Consider the following 14,900-nt stretch of genomic DNA (forward strand, 5'->3'; position numbering starts at 1 on the left):
CTTGTTGCCTTCATTTATTGTCTTTCTCACTAGGGTATCTGGAAGATAACATTGTGTAATTCGGTGTCCATGGATTCCTCCTGATAATGACATATTGCATAGCACTCTTCCAGTCAGATACTTTGTTTATTAAAATTAATGTGGCATACACTTGAAAGATCTAAGGGTCTTTCAGAGATTAAGTGTGAAAGGCTGCCTTGTTGGCCTTCTTCCTTCACTTGTGTTTTTGTTTTTTTACCCAAGCAAGCTGACACACGTTCTGGCACCTCTTGATAGAAGGAGCCAAACAGAAATCCGTGAAAGTGATAGGGCACTTCTCTTCGTATCAGTTTTCAAGTACACTAGATATTTTGATTACCATGGAGGGTTTTCTACTTGGATCTGACCAGTGTTCTCATTGAGCTAAATAAGGAACTGCTTTAGTATGGTCCAAGGCATTTAGCTGTGATATAGGGACATTATATTTTATTTAGTTACTGCATTTTTGGCATCACCTAATTCAGAGAGAGAGCTGCCAGCTTTCCAATTTTGTAGTCAGCCTTGCATTATCTCACACATTCTTTTAAAAGCATTAGGATTAAAGCATTTTGGTTAAAAAAAATAGCTGCAATATCTACCTTTGCTTCTCTTGTAGCAGTCTAAAGGCATTTATGGTGTCATTTATACTTGGAGGAAAAGACTGTGCTACTATATTTACCTGTTGGGGGATTGATAGCATCTCAAACTTTAGAATACTAAATAATCTGATCATATAACAAAAAAAAAGCTGAACTTGGTTAGAATGTAAGCCAAGCTTGTTAAATGTTTTGTCATCTTGCTGTTAAGTAATTACTGAATTAAATATAAGAATTTTTATTGGAGGAAACGGAGAAATTACGAATAACTCAGATAAGTGCAAGGTGTGGGTAAGATTCTGTTTTAATCTGAATTAAAAAGTACCAAGTGGGTATTCAAAGAGATACGGTTCAGTGGACTTTAGTCCACTTTAGTTTATGGTGGACTTTGAAGTGTTAACAGTTGGACTTAATGATCTTAAAGGTCTAAAACACCTTTCCTTAAAGGTGTTTCCCAACCTAAATGATTGAAAAAGTTGTGTAGCAAAATTCTAGAACCTAGTATGAGAAATAACTTCCCCCACATACTCTTAGTAGAAAACAGTAATCTCTAATACAGAGAATGTTTTATATATGTGAATGTTAGGAGTGTAGAATATGAAGCAAATTAGTAGCTTTAGAACAATATTAGTAGTGTCTTACATGAGTAGATCAGGAAGTGGGAGTTTGAGGAGTGAGGGGGTAGGAGGTGAAGCATATTGCAGGTGTCTTCCATGTGGTCTCTGCTCATGCAGTGGTGATTTTGGGACTTGCTGTTGTTACCCATTCTTGGATGCCCTTGATTTGCAGAGCTGACAGTGCATTTGTCCTGGCTGAAATGTATTCTAGATTCTAAAACTCATCTGTCCTGGTAGGTGGTGAACTTTTTCTCTTCTTTCAGTACAGCAGGGATCTCTACAGGCATCTGAGGTGGCAATCTGTATTTCCTAAAATCGTGGACAGTCCAGTGGGCTAGCTTAATTCAAGCTTCAGGTTTCCGTAATTGCTGGGATTTGGCCAAACAGGCATCTTCAGATTTGTCTTGGTCAAGTCCAGCTCCAACTCTGCTAATTCTACTTAGGAATTTGTTTGCATATAAAATGAGTTGCGGTGGTGTTTGGTGAAGATAGAAGACCTGGCTGAATTACTGCTCTTGTAACTTCACTAAGAAAGCCACCTGAATCACTGTGAGGTATTTGAATCAGGTCTGAATAATGAGTTTTGGATTTACATCCTATCTTACACCACCCTTTCAACATGAACCCTTTTCCTTGCGATCAGCCTTGCCTGAAAGGCAGTGGACATCTTGGGTGATTCTATATGTGGATGTGAAGGTTGTTTTAGTAGTAGCATCTCCCCAAGCTTTTTGCCTTTTAACTCACTCTTAGACTGGTGAGCATAGGCCAAACTCAGGCAAAGTGGCTGTTTAGTTACACCAGTCATGAAAGAATCAGATCTGCGTTCTACAGATAAAGATTAATTGAGGACTTTCAAAACAAGGCAACAAGCCTTCACACAGAGGATTATCCTCCTTAGAAACAATAAGGGGCTTAGAGTTAATGAGGAACGGGCAGATGCTGAACTATTAGGTGAACTATTACAGGGCACATGGAATCCCTTTCCAACATAGCTTAGTTGGTTAATTTGAGTGCTCTGTCAGAGAGTACCCTCAGCTTTCCTGAAATGCTCACAAAAGTAACAATTATAAACATGTAAAAAACTTACTTTTTTCTTACAAAAAAACCCCAACCCAGTCTCTTTGCATTAATAGGGCAGCAACACCAAGGTCTCTTGATCTTCCTGTAAGAGTTTACATCAAGAAATTTTCCAGTAGGTCAGAGAAACCAAACTTAAGCTTCAGGATGTGTTACTGTAGGCTTTACTTCCCTGAAACCTTTTTCAGTTTCTTCTGACATTGGACCATGCTGAACTTAGAGATGGTCAGCTCATGAAAATTTGTGTTGTAGGTTCTCCAGATTGAAAGACTGTTCATGTTTCATTATTGAAGATGAAGCCAGCTAAACCTCTGAAATAGCCATGTTATTCTAATGGAAAATATGAAGGAAATGTTAAAGTTACCAAATATGCTCTTAAGTTATTGCTGCAGGTAAAAGTGATTCATCCCATGCTGCTGTTTTTTCCCTTTTTCTTGCTTTCCTTTTCTTTGATCTTTGCATCAATTTGACACTGAAGAAAGGCACCTGTGGTTCAGTTTTTTAGTCCAGGCTTAGGACTGCTGCTGCTACATAATGGTGAAGCTAAACCATCAAAAAATACTTGTTTCTAGTACAGGTCTTAGTTGCTCTCTGAAGAAAGCAGTAAGATCTCTATTTCTCTTTGCTGCATGTACAATTGAGTCCTTGCAACATACTATTTTAAAGAATAATTCCACCTTTAAGTAAACAGTATATTTTTATGCAGTGCTTTCTATCCTATCGTATCTTAAAGAACTTTGCAGAAGTGCTGTACAGTGCCCACCAAAACCATACACAAGAAATGAAACATACCATTCAAGTTCAGAGAAACTCAGCCAAAACGTATTTTACTGGAACTGATACTACTGTTTTAGAAGTATGTTATTGTTATAGCCTTTCACTATCAGATCAGTCTCAGAACAAGATCAAATGATACACATGCACAGAATTAAAGATTCATGTATGTTTCAGAGTACACACTAGCTAAACTGTGTTGCCATATAGGATTATGCTACTTTTTTAACGAATCCAAAATTCCTTTATTTCCTCCTGTGTAAAATATAGGCGTTTGCCATTATTCTACAGTGCCACAGCATTTTTGATACATTAACCAAAGTGAATGTTTAGCACAACCACGGCTTCGGGCACACACCTCGCTCCTGCCCTGAGAGCGGTTGTGTTGAGAGATGGGGAATCTCGCCAGTGCAGGGCTTTGGAGCGCCGATTATTCCAAAAGTTAGACGTGACAGGGGCACGAAGACTTGCCGCTGAACGAGGCCTTGCAGTGGTTTATTCACTACGTGGTGCCTGCTGTCCTCAGCTGCCGGCCCTCCTGCACGTCCCGCCGGGGAGGACGGGCCCCTCACGCTGAGCTCCTCTCCGCCGCGGCCGCAGCAATCCTGCCCCACCCCGCGAGCCGTGCCCGCCGTGCCGAGCGCGGCCGAGGCGCCGCCCGGCGCTGCCGCGGCCCGGCCGGGGTCGCTGTGGGGAGCGCGGCCCGGCCCCGCGCTGGCCCCGCCCCCGCGCCGCGTGACCGCCCCGCCCCGCCCCGCCCCGCCCCGCGGAGGTGTCAGAGCGGCTCTCGCGAGAGGTGACGGAAGCCCGCGGGGGACCCGGCCTTTAATGTGCGGTCCGGCCGCGTTCCGGGTGAGTTTGTAAACACGGCCCGGCCCGGCTCGGCCCGGCGCGGCGGCTCCTCCTCCCTCCGCGCTGCGGCGGCGCCGGGCGGGCGGGGGCGGCGGGGCGGGAGCGGCGCGGCGCGGCGGTGGGCGGGGGATGCCCGGGAGGCAGTAACATGGCGCCGCCGCTCCTCTCCGCGGCAGCCCCCTCCCCCAGCGCGGCCTGCGGCTCCCGCCGCCCCTAGAGCGGGGCGGGGCGGCCCGGCCGGCGCCGCGGACACCGGTACCCGCCCGGAGGTAGGGCCTGGCGGGCGGCCCGGGACGTGTGGCGGCGAGGCGAGTGGGTGGGTGAAGGGGGCTGCGGCGCGTCCGGGAGCGGGTGCCCCCCGGGGGCATCGCCGGCAGCCGCCCCGGGCCCGGCCCGCGGCGTGGAGGGCGGGAGGAGGGGGCAGCCGAGCCTCGCCTTTCCGCCTCGCCTCTGCTCCAAGAAGGCCTCCGTGTGCATCCATCTTCGTCTCTGAAGGAGAGCTTGGTCCGTGCCGGCGCTGGTGCGGAGAAGGGTACGGGTGTGGGGGATGCGGCGCGGGGGGTAAGAACAGCTCTTCTGCACCAGGTATTGGCCTGCCTGGTGTCTGGCCACGGAGCTGAACCTCCTGGACCAGTTGCCTCATTGCCTTTGACTGTTATTGTGCGTAATGCCTGTCGAGTTGTCAAATAAAAGGTCTCTGAAGCTTTCCTGTGAAAAAAACATGTCACAGACTCTCAATTAGTGAGAGCTGCATGGTGTTTAAGGCACAAATGTTTTATGTCAAAATGTAACCTCACGTTTAGAGTTAGGGGAAATGTGTGCTGCCATGTTGCTTCTACAGTCTTACTGATTCTACAGCGTTTTTGCATCCCTGTTCTTGGAAGCAGATCCATTAGTGTGTTTATATGCCCTGTTCATGCACTCTGTCCCTCACTTGGTTTTTGTTCTGTTGCTTTTTCCCAGAGGTGTTTATCTTCCAGTAGTGATACTCTCATCTGTTTTCTTGCACTGAAATGAAAATTTTGAATAATCTGAACATTCTGAACCATCCCCTACTTTCCAAACAGTGACCACAAATATGGCTGAAATGTATTTTACTTACCACCTTTTAAAACAGTGGTTTTGTTTTCTGTTTGACATGTTCTACTCATGGCAGTGAATGTCACATCCACACTTCTTGCTGAGCATAAAGCCGGATAAGAGGTAATAAAAACAAATGTTCTGAAGTTTGGGTCATAAGACTGCTAGGTATGGTTAGATGTTAAATTCAGCACAAGCTGATAGGATTGGAGCAGTCCTTGTGGTCGTGGTCTTCTGCAGATGTTCCAGGTGGAATTTCTTCAGCCATCCACTGAAACAGGTTACTGTCTGTTAGTGGACATCATTTCAGAGGGACAAACTTTAGTCCGGTTTGGCATTCACTTGAATTAACTCTGAAGTGTTTATAATTATGCAGTCCAGAATCAAAATTGTCAAGTTGTCTTGTTAAAAAACTAAACAATAATTTTGTCATGGACTGGTTGTTATATAATGCTTCAAAAGAATTGTCAAATAATAAGAGACCTTAGTGTGTACATAGAGTGAAGCAGCTCTTTTAAAAATCCATTGGGATTTTATGTTTCAATACTGACATTGCATGCTAATGCTTAATCAAGTAGTTGAGCTTTTGATCTTCTTCACAGTGTAGTTGATATTTCTACCCTGACTTGAATTCTAGAAATATGAATGTGTTTGGTAGGTCTTTTTCCAGAAACTTCTAGACTATGCAGTATGTAATATAAGATACTTTCAGATCTTAAATTTCATCATACATACTTCAATTAATAATCTTGCTTTTCATGCTATTTTTCTTTTGTGACCACGTTGAACAGCATGAACTATGCTTTTATTTTCATTCTTGTTTCATTAAATTTTGAATGGGCCTAGTGCTAAAAATTGCTTTTCTGTCATAAGCTTTTTTTTCTTCCACTCTTCATTAACTTAAACTTACGAATGTACATTTTTACCTCCGTGAAGGTTTTCTAACTTAAAGTTATTTATAGTATCAACATTCTTAATGGTTTCTTAACACAGTCTTGAGGTTCTGTATAAAAATTATGCATTTTTATTTTCAAAGGAGCAAATGTGTTTCAATACTTTTAACTCTTTAATTTTGACTAGATTTCAGGTTACCATTGTTCTGCATAACTGATCTGTATTTGTTTAACATAAAATATGCACTCTAAGGAGTCTTTGGATATAGTTAGTGACAAAAATATTAATCAATATTTAATAATTATGCAATAAATGCTTTTTTCCCCCAGATTTATGCTGTACTGTTTTCAGCTTTGTTGAGTGTCAGCTTCAGTTCAGCCTGAGAACTTTTCTGTTAGCTTCACTTCAGATAAGAGCTTTTCTTAAGCAAGGCATTCCAAGCAATATGTTGTGTTTCCTTCCTAGGTAAATCCAATGATAGTTTATACAAGTGCTTACAGGACAGAAAAGGATCATTCTGTTTTAATGAGCAAGAGGAATCCTGTAGTGAGATATTTGATATATTTAAAGATTTTTAGAATTAAATTCTTAATTCATTCATTCAATTTTAGACTTCAGGGATGCAATCAAAGAAAGTGTGAAAAGCAAGCAACTTTTTGTTAAGCTTATTTTTTAAATTTTGTTGAAACAAGTGTAGAAAAATGAGGTTGGATTTCTAATGTTTGTTAGGTTGAAGATGTTCAAACCTAGTTAAATGAACTGAAGAAAGCAAAGCCTAATATCTCTGTAAGCAAATAGTGAGAAGATGGGAGGAATATTAATCCCTCTATATTTCTTTTATGAGGTTCATTGACATTTTGCTTATTTACAAGAGCTGTATTCGCACAGCCTGAATTTTTATTAAGTTAAAGAAAGATCAGGGATGTCTCTGAAAAATACTTAAGGCAGAGGTTTGAATTAGAAGCCACCATGTTCAGCCAACAGGAAATGTTAGGCCTAAGGACCTTTCTTTATGCCATTTGTGCTCTCTGCCAGAAATGTATCTTCTTGTGGAAGAAGCCGCTCCTGCAGCTAAAGGACTTTAATTGCTTTGTTTCTGTATATGTGACTGTCTGTCCTACCTGTCCAACTGGCTGTCTTGTCATTATTGGAACTTGTGTCAATCATCCTTTCTTTTGTCTTTAAGTAAATCATCTTTTCTTTTTGTCCAGATGTGCTGCCCTTTATAGAATTTAGACAAATGGTGGAAGGTATGGAATTAACTGTAGACATCAGATATTAGCAGTTAATTAATAATGTCAGCAAAAAATGCCCATCATTTGACTTTCTAAAAGAAAAAAATGGAACCTTCTGCTAGCAGCATAATGTGAGGAAGGAGCTCCTGTTTTTCTGTTTGCCAGCCATTGGTATTTATGAACTTTAAATATTCTGAACTAGAGTTTATAGTTTTCTTGCAGAATCTACAAGGTTACTTTCTGCCAATCCCAAGGTTACTTTCTGCCAATCCCACTTTGATTATGAGGAGAAATGTTTTGAATTTTCAAGTTTTATCTCTTCCATTTCCTTCATTTCTCAGTTTTATTTTTTAGGACTGTCAAATTTGACAGTATTGCACAAATACAGTCAGATCACTTCTGGAAGTGCCCTGAAATGGTCAAGAATTAATTACACTAGTTTTGCTTCACCTTTCTTCTTTTGCTTTATAGGAAACAGAAAATATATCTCCAGTCCCTCTAGGTAAGTAGATCACTGGGGTTTTCTTCCTTTTAAAATACAAATTACATTTTTTCAAAATTTTGTCACTTCTTAAGTGGTGTATTCTACCTGCTAACTTCTGATTTTTACTGAAATCACAACTTGCATATCTACATGTATAGAAAATTGTGGAAATAAAGATAGACTCTTTAAATGTGGGAAGTTATTAAAATTTATGATGTGAATGCTGTATGCAAGTGTTGAAAGTGTAAAGACACCATGTTCATTTTGATTTTTGTTATTATTTGTTTGGTTGCATGAAAAAGCCATCTCTTAATCATGAGGTGTTTAAATTTAGAAAACAAAAATAGCTACCTCCCCCCCATCTAAAGACATCTTGGAAGGAGCTAAGCAAAACACTAAATTCAGCTCTCCAGGTAACTATTAAGAGAATGTTATTCTTTACTGTGGCAAATATGTTCCATTCACTTTACTTTGAATAAGTATGTACTCTTAACTAAAACTCTTAGAAGTTCATAAAAGTTAAAAATTTTGACCTGGTTCATTTATTGCTTCAGTTTCCTATTATAAAGAGAAGCTTTAAAGTAAAGTCTTACATTACCTAAAGTAGTTATACATTATGATGAGATCAACAGAAAAGTTTAGTAAGAGTTAATAATACTCTATACAGTAAGGCTTTGTATCTTGCAGTAAAAGGGGGCACAATCCCAGATCCAATGTAATGAATAAAAGGAAATGTTGACTGGACATGGCCAGTCTTGAGGAAATGCAAACATCCGTAGGAAAACGCATCAGTGGTGCTGTAACATAAGCACTTTGGAGTGTTTGGACTCAGAGGAGACTGTTTGCTGATGGACTAATATAATTCTGGCTTGTCTCAATGGCCTGCTACAGTTTTTGTCCAACTCTCATCTTTCTCAAAGCAGAATGTACAGATGTTTCTTGGGTTGGAGCCACATGCAAGTGGTCAGTGTAGCTGCAAGGCTTGGGTGTGCTTGTCACATAAGCAGTAGGAGATAAATCAGCTACTGCTGTAGCTGCAGACTGACAGATTGTCCTCTGTGGGCTGTCCAGTTTAGGAGGGTGACACACTTGTGAAAATATGCATCTCTTCTTGCATGTTGGCCAGAAGAAGAATGCTGTCCTTCAAAGGTTTTACAGTTTTTGTTTGTTGGTGGGGTTATGTGTGTTCATAGCTGTCTTTTCTGTGCTCAATTCTGGCAGCTTTCTTCTGTGCTGTTTGTGTCAGCCCTGTTGTTACAGGAGAGCAATCTCTGTATTGCTACAGTGCTTAAAATAAGTAATCACAGGCTAAGAGTGCACAGCCTGTGAGCAGCTCTGTGCATGGACGTCTTTTCGCATACACCTTGCTTTTTATAGGTAAAGTAGAGGCTTTAGCTGCAAGTCTGGTGAGTCTTTACTAGGTACCTGTGAAGAATTTTCTCAGCAAATTTGAAGAAGTTTTTGCAAGGACTCTTGGTATATATACGTTTTAAACAGCTGCTTATATGTTCAATAGAAAAAGTCTTGAAACAAAGTGTCAGTTGTATTTTCCATGCTCCTGTATGTAGGCAATTAAGAGAAAACAGAAGAATCTTTACCACCTAAATAAGCCAACAAGACATGGCTTAAGTCAGTGTAGGCTTCTATTCTTGGTAAAATTGTCTTCTGAAAGGTTTTGAAAGCGAGCTTCAGACTATGTAGTAATAGTTTCCACCAAGTGTACCCAAGGTGTTTAATTAAAATCTTATGGAAATAGGCAGATAATTGTTGAAGCTATTTTTGTAGCACATTTAGATATATATTAATGTGACATTTTATGGAGACATTTTTATTTTTTAAATAAGCACATTGCCTTACATATTAGTGAATTATTTGTAAACTCATTTTTATTTCTCCATATTATATATATTTTAAAGATGGATTTATACTTATTTATGTAGTTTACTGTACCATTTACATTCCAAACATCATGAAAGAGGCTTGCTACATTTTGAATAGGCATGATGTGAATGTATTTTACTTCTGTGTTGAAAGTACGGAGCAAACACCAAAAAAGTGAGATTATTAGTGTGATTTTAGTACTGAAGTTGATTATCCTGTAAAGATTATTTCAAGTTTTTCTTGTGTTCAGCTCTGATGCTGTTACTGTGTGACTGGAATTCTACATACGGATTTCTCTATGCTACTGAAAGGAATGTAGAGTTTGAAGCTTACAGAAGCAAGTTGCAGTTCAGTGGACTGTAGTAAGAATCATTTCACTGAATGTTCATTTTAGCTGAAGAGATAAGGCTGGAGTTTCACATTCATATTCACATTCCTTCAGGAGCTGTCTTTTTTCTCTGGGACGAGGTGTTAGCTGTTGCCTAGGTAACAGTCCGGGGTGACTCTAATTCCCCTCTAGGGACAGGGTTATCACTTCATGTATTACATTTCTAATTTGGCTGGGTAAGTAACATTTTTGTCAAGATGGCATCTAAGTTGCTATTTTGGTTTTCTGGGGAAAGGTATTTTCTAAATTACTCTTTCTTACTGTCATATTCTCACTTTGAGTAGTCAGTCTACAACAGAGAGAGACTCCTTTGAAATTAGAGTGGCAATTACCAACATTTTTTCCTGAAAATTTGCCTTCTCTATGTTAGTTTTGTTATGCCTGTCAGGCAACATGCAATCCAGAAGGAAAAGAGGATGCAAAGGATGGGATTTGTGTGAATTTTGTAGCAGCAACAGGTTTTTGACCACGCAGAGTCTTCTAAAGGTGTCAGAACATTACCCAAGTTTGGATTGTCCATTGCAATTGTTCACCTCTGTTCCTTGCTATGATATCTTTATGGTATGCTTTAAATTTCGGAGTTATCTTGGATTGCACAGAATTTTTTCCAGTCAAAATTTGGATTTCTGCAAGGCTGAGATTTCACAGCCCTGCTTGACAACCTGTTCCAGTGTTCATCAAACCCTCATTGTGGGCTTTTATTTTAATGCTGTTTTCCTCTTGCTCTACACTTGTTCCTAACTTTCTTGGTGTGTCTCGTGAATGTTGCATCTCATCCTCTTATTATACTCTACCTAAAGTCTGGATCTGACTTTTCTATATCAATACATTAGATAGTTCATGACAGCAAGCAGATCCTTAGCTCTTCTCCATTCTGAACAAACTTTGCTTCCTCTTGTTATGTAATAGTCCAAGCTCCTAACTGTTTTGATGAGGCTCCAGATGTTTTCTCTCCACATCATCAGCTGTCTTGAGGGGCTCAACTCTGGATATGGCACTTCAGCTGTAGTCTTAGAGTGCCAGATAAAGGGCAGTAATCACTTCCCTTCATCTCAATGCTGTGCCTTTGTTAATTCATCCCAGTAGGCTCTTGTCTTTCAGCGCTAGAAGTGACATGATGCTGAATCGTGTTGGGTTTGTTGTCCGCCAGGAGTTGGAGGTTCTGCCCCAAAGCTGCTTGACAGCCAGTTGCCCCTCATCCTCCACTGTTGCATGGAGTTTTGTTCTAAGTGCAAGCCTTGCAAGTCTTTCTAATAGGTAAATACAGTTCTTACCAATTTGGCTGCACTAACAAATCTGAGCCCTTTTTTTTCCCCATCCTGTCAGATCCAGTTTCTGTTTAGATTTAAAATGTCCAAGGTCTTGCTTAGAATGCAAGTGAACTTCTTTTAGATGCAAAAGTTTCAGTGCTTCAACATAATTTTTTTTCCTCAGATGTTATCTGGAATCTCTTTACAGGGGATTACCTCACAAAATTCCATGTGGCCTGCAGTCAAATAATGTTACAAAGATGAGGAAATTAATTTATCTCCAATTTTTTTCCTGTAAGTTTGCCAGAAGGATAGTGCTGCTTTTCTTTTTCACAAGGATTGATTTTTTTACTTGTTTATCAGGCATTCAAAATTCACAGGCTTCACAAACTTAAGACATGGAACCAGATAAGAACTTCACATGCAAATATGAGATTTGGTAATATTCCTTGAAAAGAGAAAATGAATGGACCTTAAAAATTTACATCTTCTCACCTACAAAAAATACTGACAGCATGGAGGGAGTTGATTTTATGTCTGAAACTGCATCTCTCAGAGACTGACAAGACATAGTAAGAGAGTGGAAAAAATGTCCTACATGCACTTCAGTTAATCAAAATCTTCATGCTTTGGATTAAAAAAAAAAAAACAAATCATAATTGTTTCTTCCACCATTAGTTTCTGATATGAGTATTACTTGTCTACTCATAATACATATACATATATGTATATTGGCATATGGGGGCATATATAGCCATTAAATAAGTATACAGTGCCCTATGATGGCAGGTTCAAAAAAACTAATTCCTTTTGAGATCTAAACAAGACTAACTCTGTTTGCTTCAGCCTGCATTTGAAGAAATGAGACTGTTGCATTCCTGAAGAATAGTGGGATAGCTGTTAACTGTTGAAGTTCCATGTATTGTAAGGATATACTCTTAATAAGTGTCATGGATAAGGACCTTATTTCTTACCCTTAAGCCTTAGTCATGAGTCAGACTTGCCCATAATCTTGTTAATACTCCTTATTAGTGAAGGTACCAAGTTCACAGTTTGAACAGGTAAAAAAATACTTCATTCCTTCAGAAACTTGAGACAGGCTATGAACTCTTTGCAGACAGTCTTCATCCCTGATTTGCTTTGGCATCCTTTCTTTGGGATGTAAATGTTTCCCTGAACTGTCAGTGCCAAAGACTCTGAAGTTTCTGGCAGGCATTCATCTCTTCTTGACTTCTGATCTCAGCTCAGTATCCCCATTCCTTGAAGCATATATTTAGAAGTGACAGTTCAGAATCTCCTGCATGCCATGTTTTTCTTTGCTGTTATATGAACATTACCAAGGATGCTGGGATCTCCTCTTTGAAGGAATATCAAAAAACATCTATACATAGTGGTTTTTTACTGTACAGGTACAACCAGAAGGATCAGATACTGTGTTCCCTACAGATCTCTGAGGTAATAAGTTTGAAATTATTTGCTTATGCTTACTTGATATGTCTTGTGTCTAGTGCCCAGATGTGTACCAGAAGTGTACATTCTTAGGGTGGTTAGACACTTTGAGAATCCTTGCAACTCTACATGACCAGTGCGCTGGGGATGACATGGGTTTATTTTGCCCATGATCTTTAATCGTTACAACATCCTTATTCATCTTTATTTGCTTCATCAATCTAAATAGTGTTCAGAACGAACACTGTTAGTTCTCCACACAAATACTCATTTAAAGATGAATGTATTTCCTCCAAGGTAAAGCCACAGATGCCACAACTAATTAGAGGATGTATTGAAGCAAACAATTTCTTTGAAAAACTGTTGTGTTTCATGGGTGAATAGCGGACATTTTATAATTTATCTTTACAAAATCATTCATTATTATATTTTTAGCATGCATAGTAATTAATATCTTCTTTTAGTTACAGTTCATTGCCATGAAAAGGAGGATATGATAGTTCGCCCTATGAAACAGGTTTATATGTGAAATCTGGCAGGTATGTGTATTAGTACGTGGGGTGAGCATGCAAAATAGCACCAAATATCATGAATATCTTACTTCTTTCTTAAGTATTCTTAGCCTGTCAGTAGTTAAGTATCTGAAACATTACTGAAGTACATGTTTTTGTAATTAAATTCATAACAGTTTACACAAACGGGTATGTGCTAACTTATCTCTGATGATGAGCTTTAAATAAGGATTGTGAAAAGGCTAAGGAATGAACACTACTTCTTCATCTGTTGGCGCCAGAACCTTGACTGCATGGTGTTGTCTGCTGCTTTGATCTCTTTTAAACTGAGAATTGGATCATTATTACAATGTATTTATTTTCAGTGACAAGTTGTTCTTACTGTGTTTTCAGATACTTTTTGCAGTTAGTCATGTTGCATGTGAGCATGTGGATTTCTGATTAAGGTGTATGTTCAGAAACTGCTGTGGTGGATTTTGTGTACCTTCCTGACAGAGCTTGAAATCCATATGAAATACATATGGGTATTTAGAATATTACTATAGTCAGAAGGCAGAAATTCTTGCCCATAGAATATTAAAATAGCTTGTTGATGTATTGATAATTTGTTGCATTATTTGTAAAATTTGTTATATTCTAATTTTAATGCAGGTAGCACAACGACCTGTGGAATATGAGTGATGACAAACCCTTTTTATGTACTGCCCCTGGATGTGGCCAGGTAATGGTCTGAACTGAAATTATTAGCATTGTTCAAATAAAAGTAAAACAGTGAAATGTATTTTTAGAGATTGAAGAAAAGGGGCTTATGATAATTGCTACTAAGTTTTTATGTTTTGCTGAAAAGCAAGAATTTTTAGCATGTGGGTCTACACCAGCTGATGATTCCAGGGAAGGTGAAGAGAAAAGTTCATGTCCCAGATGCCAGCTTCACACTGTAGAACAGAGAGAGGGAGTCAGGCTCTGGACATCGTATTCCCTCTGGAAGAGCTGCTCCACCACTTAGTGAGGACAGAAAGACAGACTTAAGTCTCTTAGCATGATAGAATGCAGAAATTTCTGGCTTATGCTGTATGCAGAGATAGGGTGCAGGAGTTACGGAGAGCTGGGCATTTGAAACTCTGGGCAGTAAAGTTCTAAGGAAAAAAAAAAGTCCCTTGTTTGTTTTACCCTGTCTTACAGTGATCCTACATTTTTGATTACCCTCACAGTTCTACATGCACATGTCCTCTTTCATGGAAACATTCTGAATTACTGTACTCTGAGGTGAATTCAGTTTATGTATCAGTTCCTGAGAGGTGATACTTGACGTGGATCTTTATATGTGGAGTGACTTAAATTAGTGAGGCATAACCAGAAACATAAATTGGAGCTCAGATGTTCACAAAGAAAATTAAGAATTTCAATGTTTTGTGTAAAATGTGTTCCTTTTAGAAAAGCTGCATCTTGGGAAACATTTTCTTAGAATATGTCAATTGAAACTAACTTCGCCCACAATTACAGATGCATAGCAAATTAGTGAAAACAAACAAATTGTAAAAGTAAGAATATCTCTTTTACAGCACTTAGTTTGTCTGCTTACTGCTTTTTTATAGCATATACCCTAAATATTGGGGAAAGTATGCATGAAATGAGCAAACCTGAGAGGTTTTTAAAATGCTGGTAAGGTTTAGCTAATTCACAGCATTTCAGTTGTCTAGCATTATTCTAGTGTTGCCCATTCTACCTGCCCCTTGTTTTAAGTAGTAAATTGTCAGGGGCGGGAGCTACAATATTTTATTTTATTTTATCTT

At 39.4% G+C, this 14,900-nt stretch overlaps 1 protein-coding gene across 9 annotated transcripts in view; it reads left to right on the forward strand.

Moving 5' to 3' along the window:
• The first annotated feature begins 3,868 nt into the window (after positions 1–3,868).
• Positions 3,869–14,900, forward strand: part of ATF2 (activating transcription factor 2) — a 49,240-nt gene continuing 38,208 nt past the window's right edge. For 2 of the 9 annotated variants that reach the window (XM_053981946.1, XM_053981955.1), the window contains exons 1-4: positions 4,476–5,137; positions 7,615–7,645; positions 13,060–13,134; positions 13,759–13,828. In XM_053981946.1, the coding sequence (XP_053837921.1) occupies positions 13,781–13,828 (48 nt within the window). In that variant the 5' untranslated portion in view covers positions 4,476–5,137; positions 7,615–7,645; positions 13,060–13,134; positions 13,759–13,780. The other 7 variants (XM_053981948.1, XM_053981951.1, XM_053981953.1 and 4 more) reach the window with 7 other exon arrangements.

Source organism: Vidua macroura, chromosome 7, assembly GCF_024509145.1.
Source record: "Vidua macroura isolate BioBank_ID:100142 chromosome 7, ASM2450914v1, whole genome shotgun sequence".
In the NCBI taxonomy this organism is placed as follows: domain Eukaryota; kingdom Metazoa; phylum Chordata; class Aves; order Passeriformes; family Viduidae; genus Vidua; species Vidua macroura.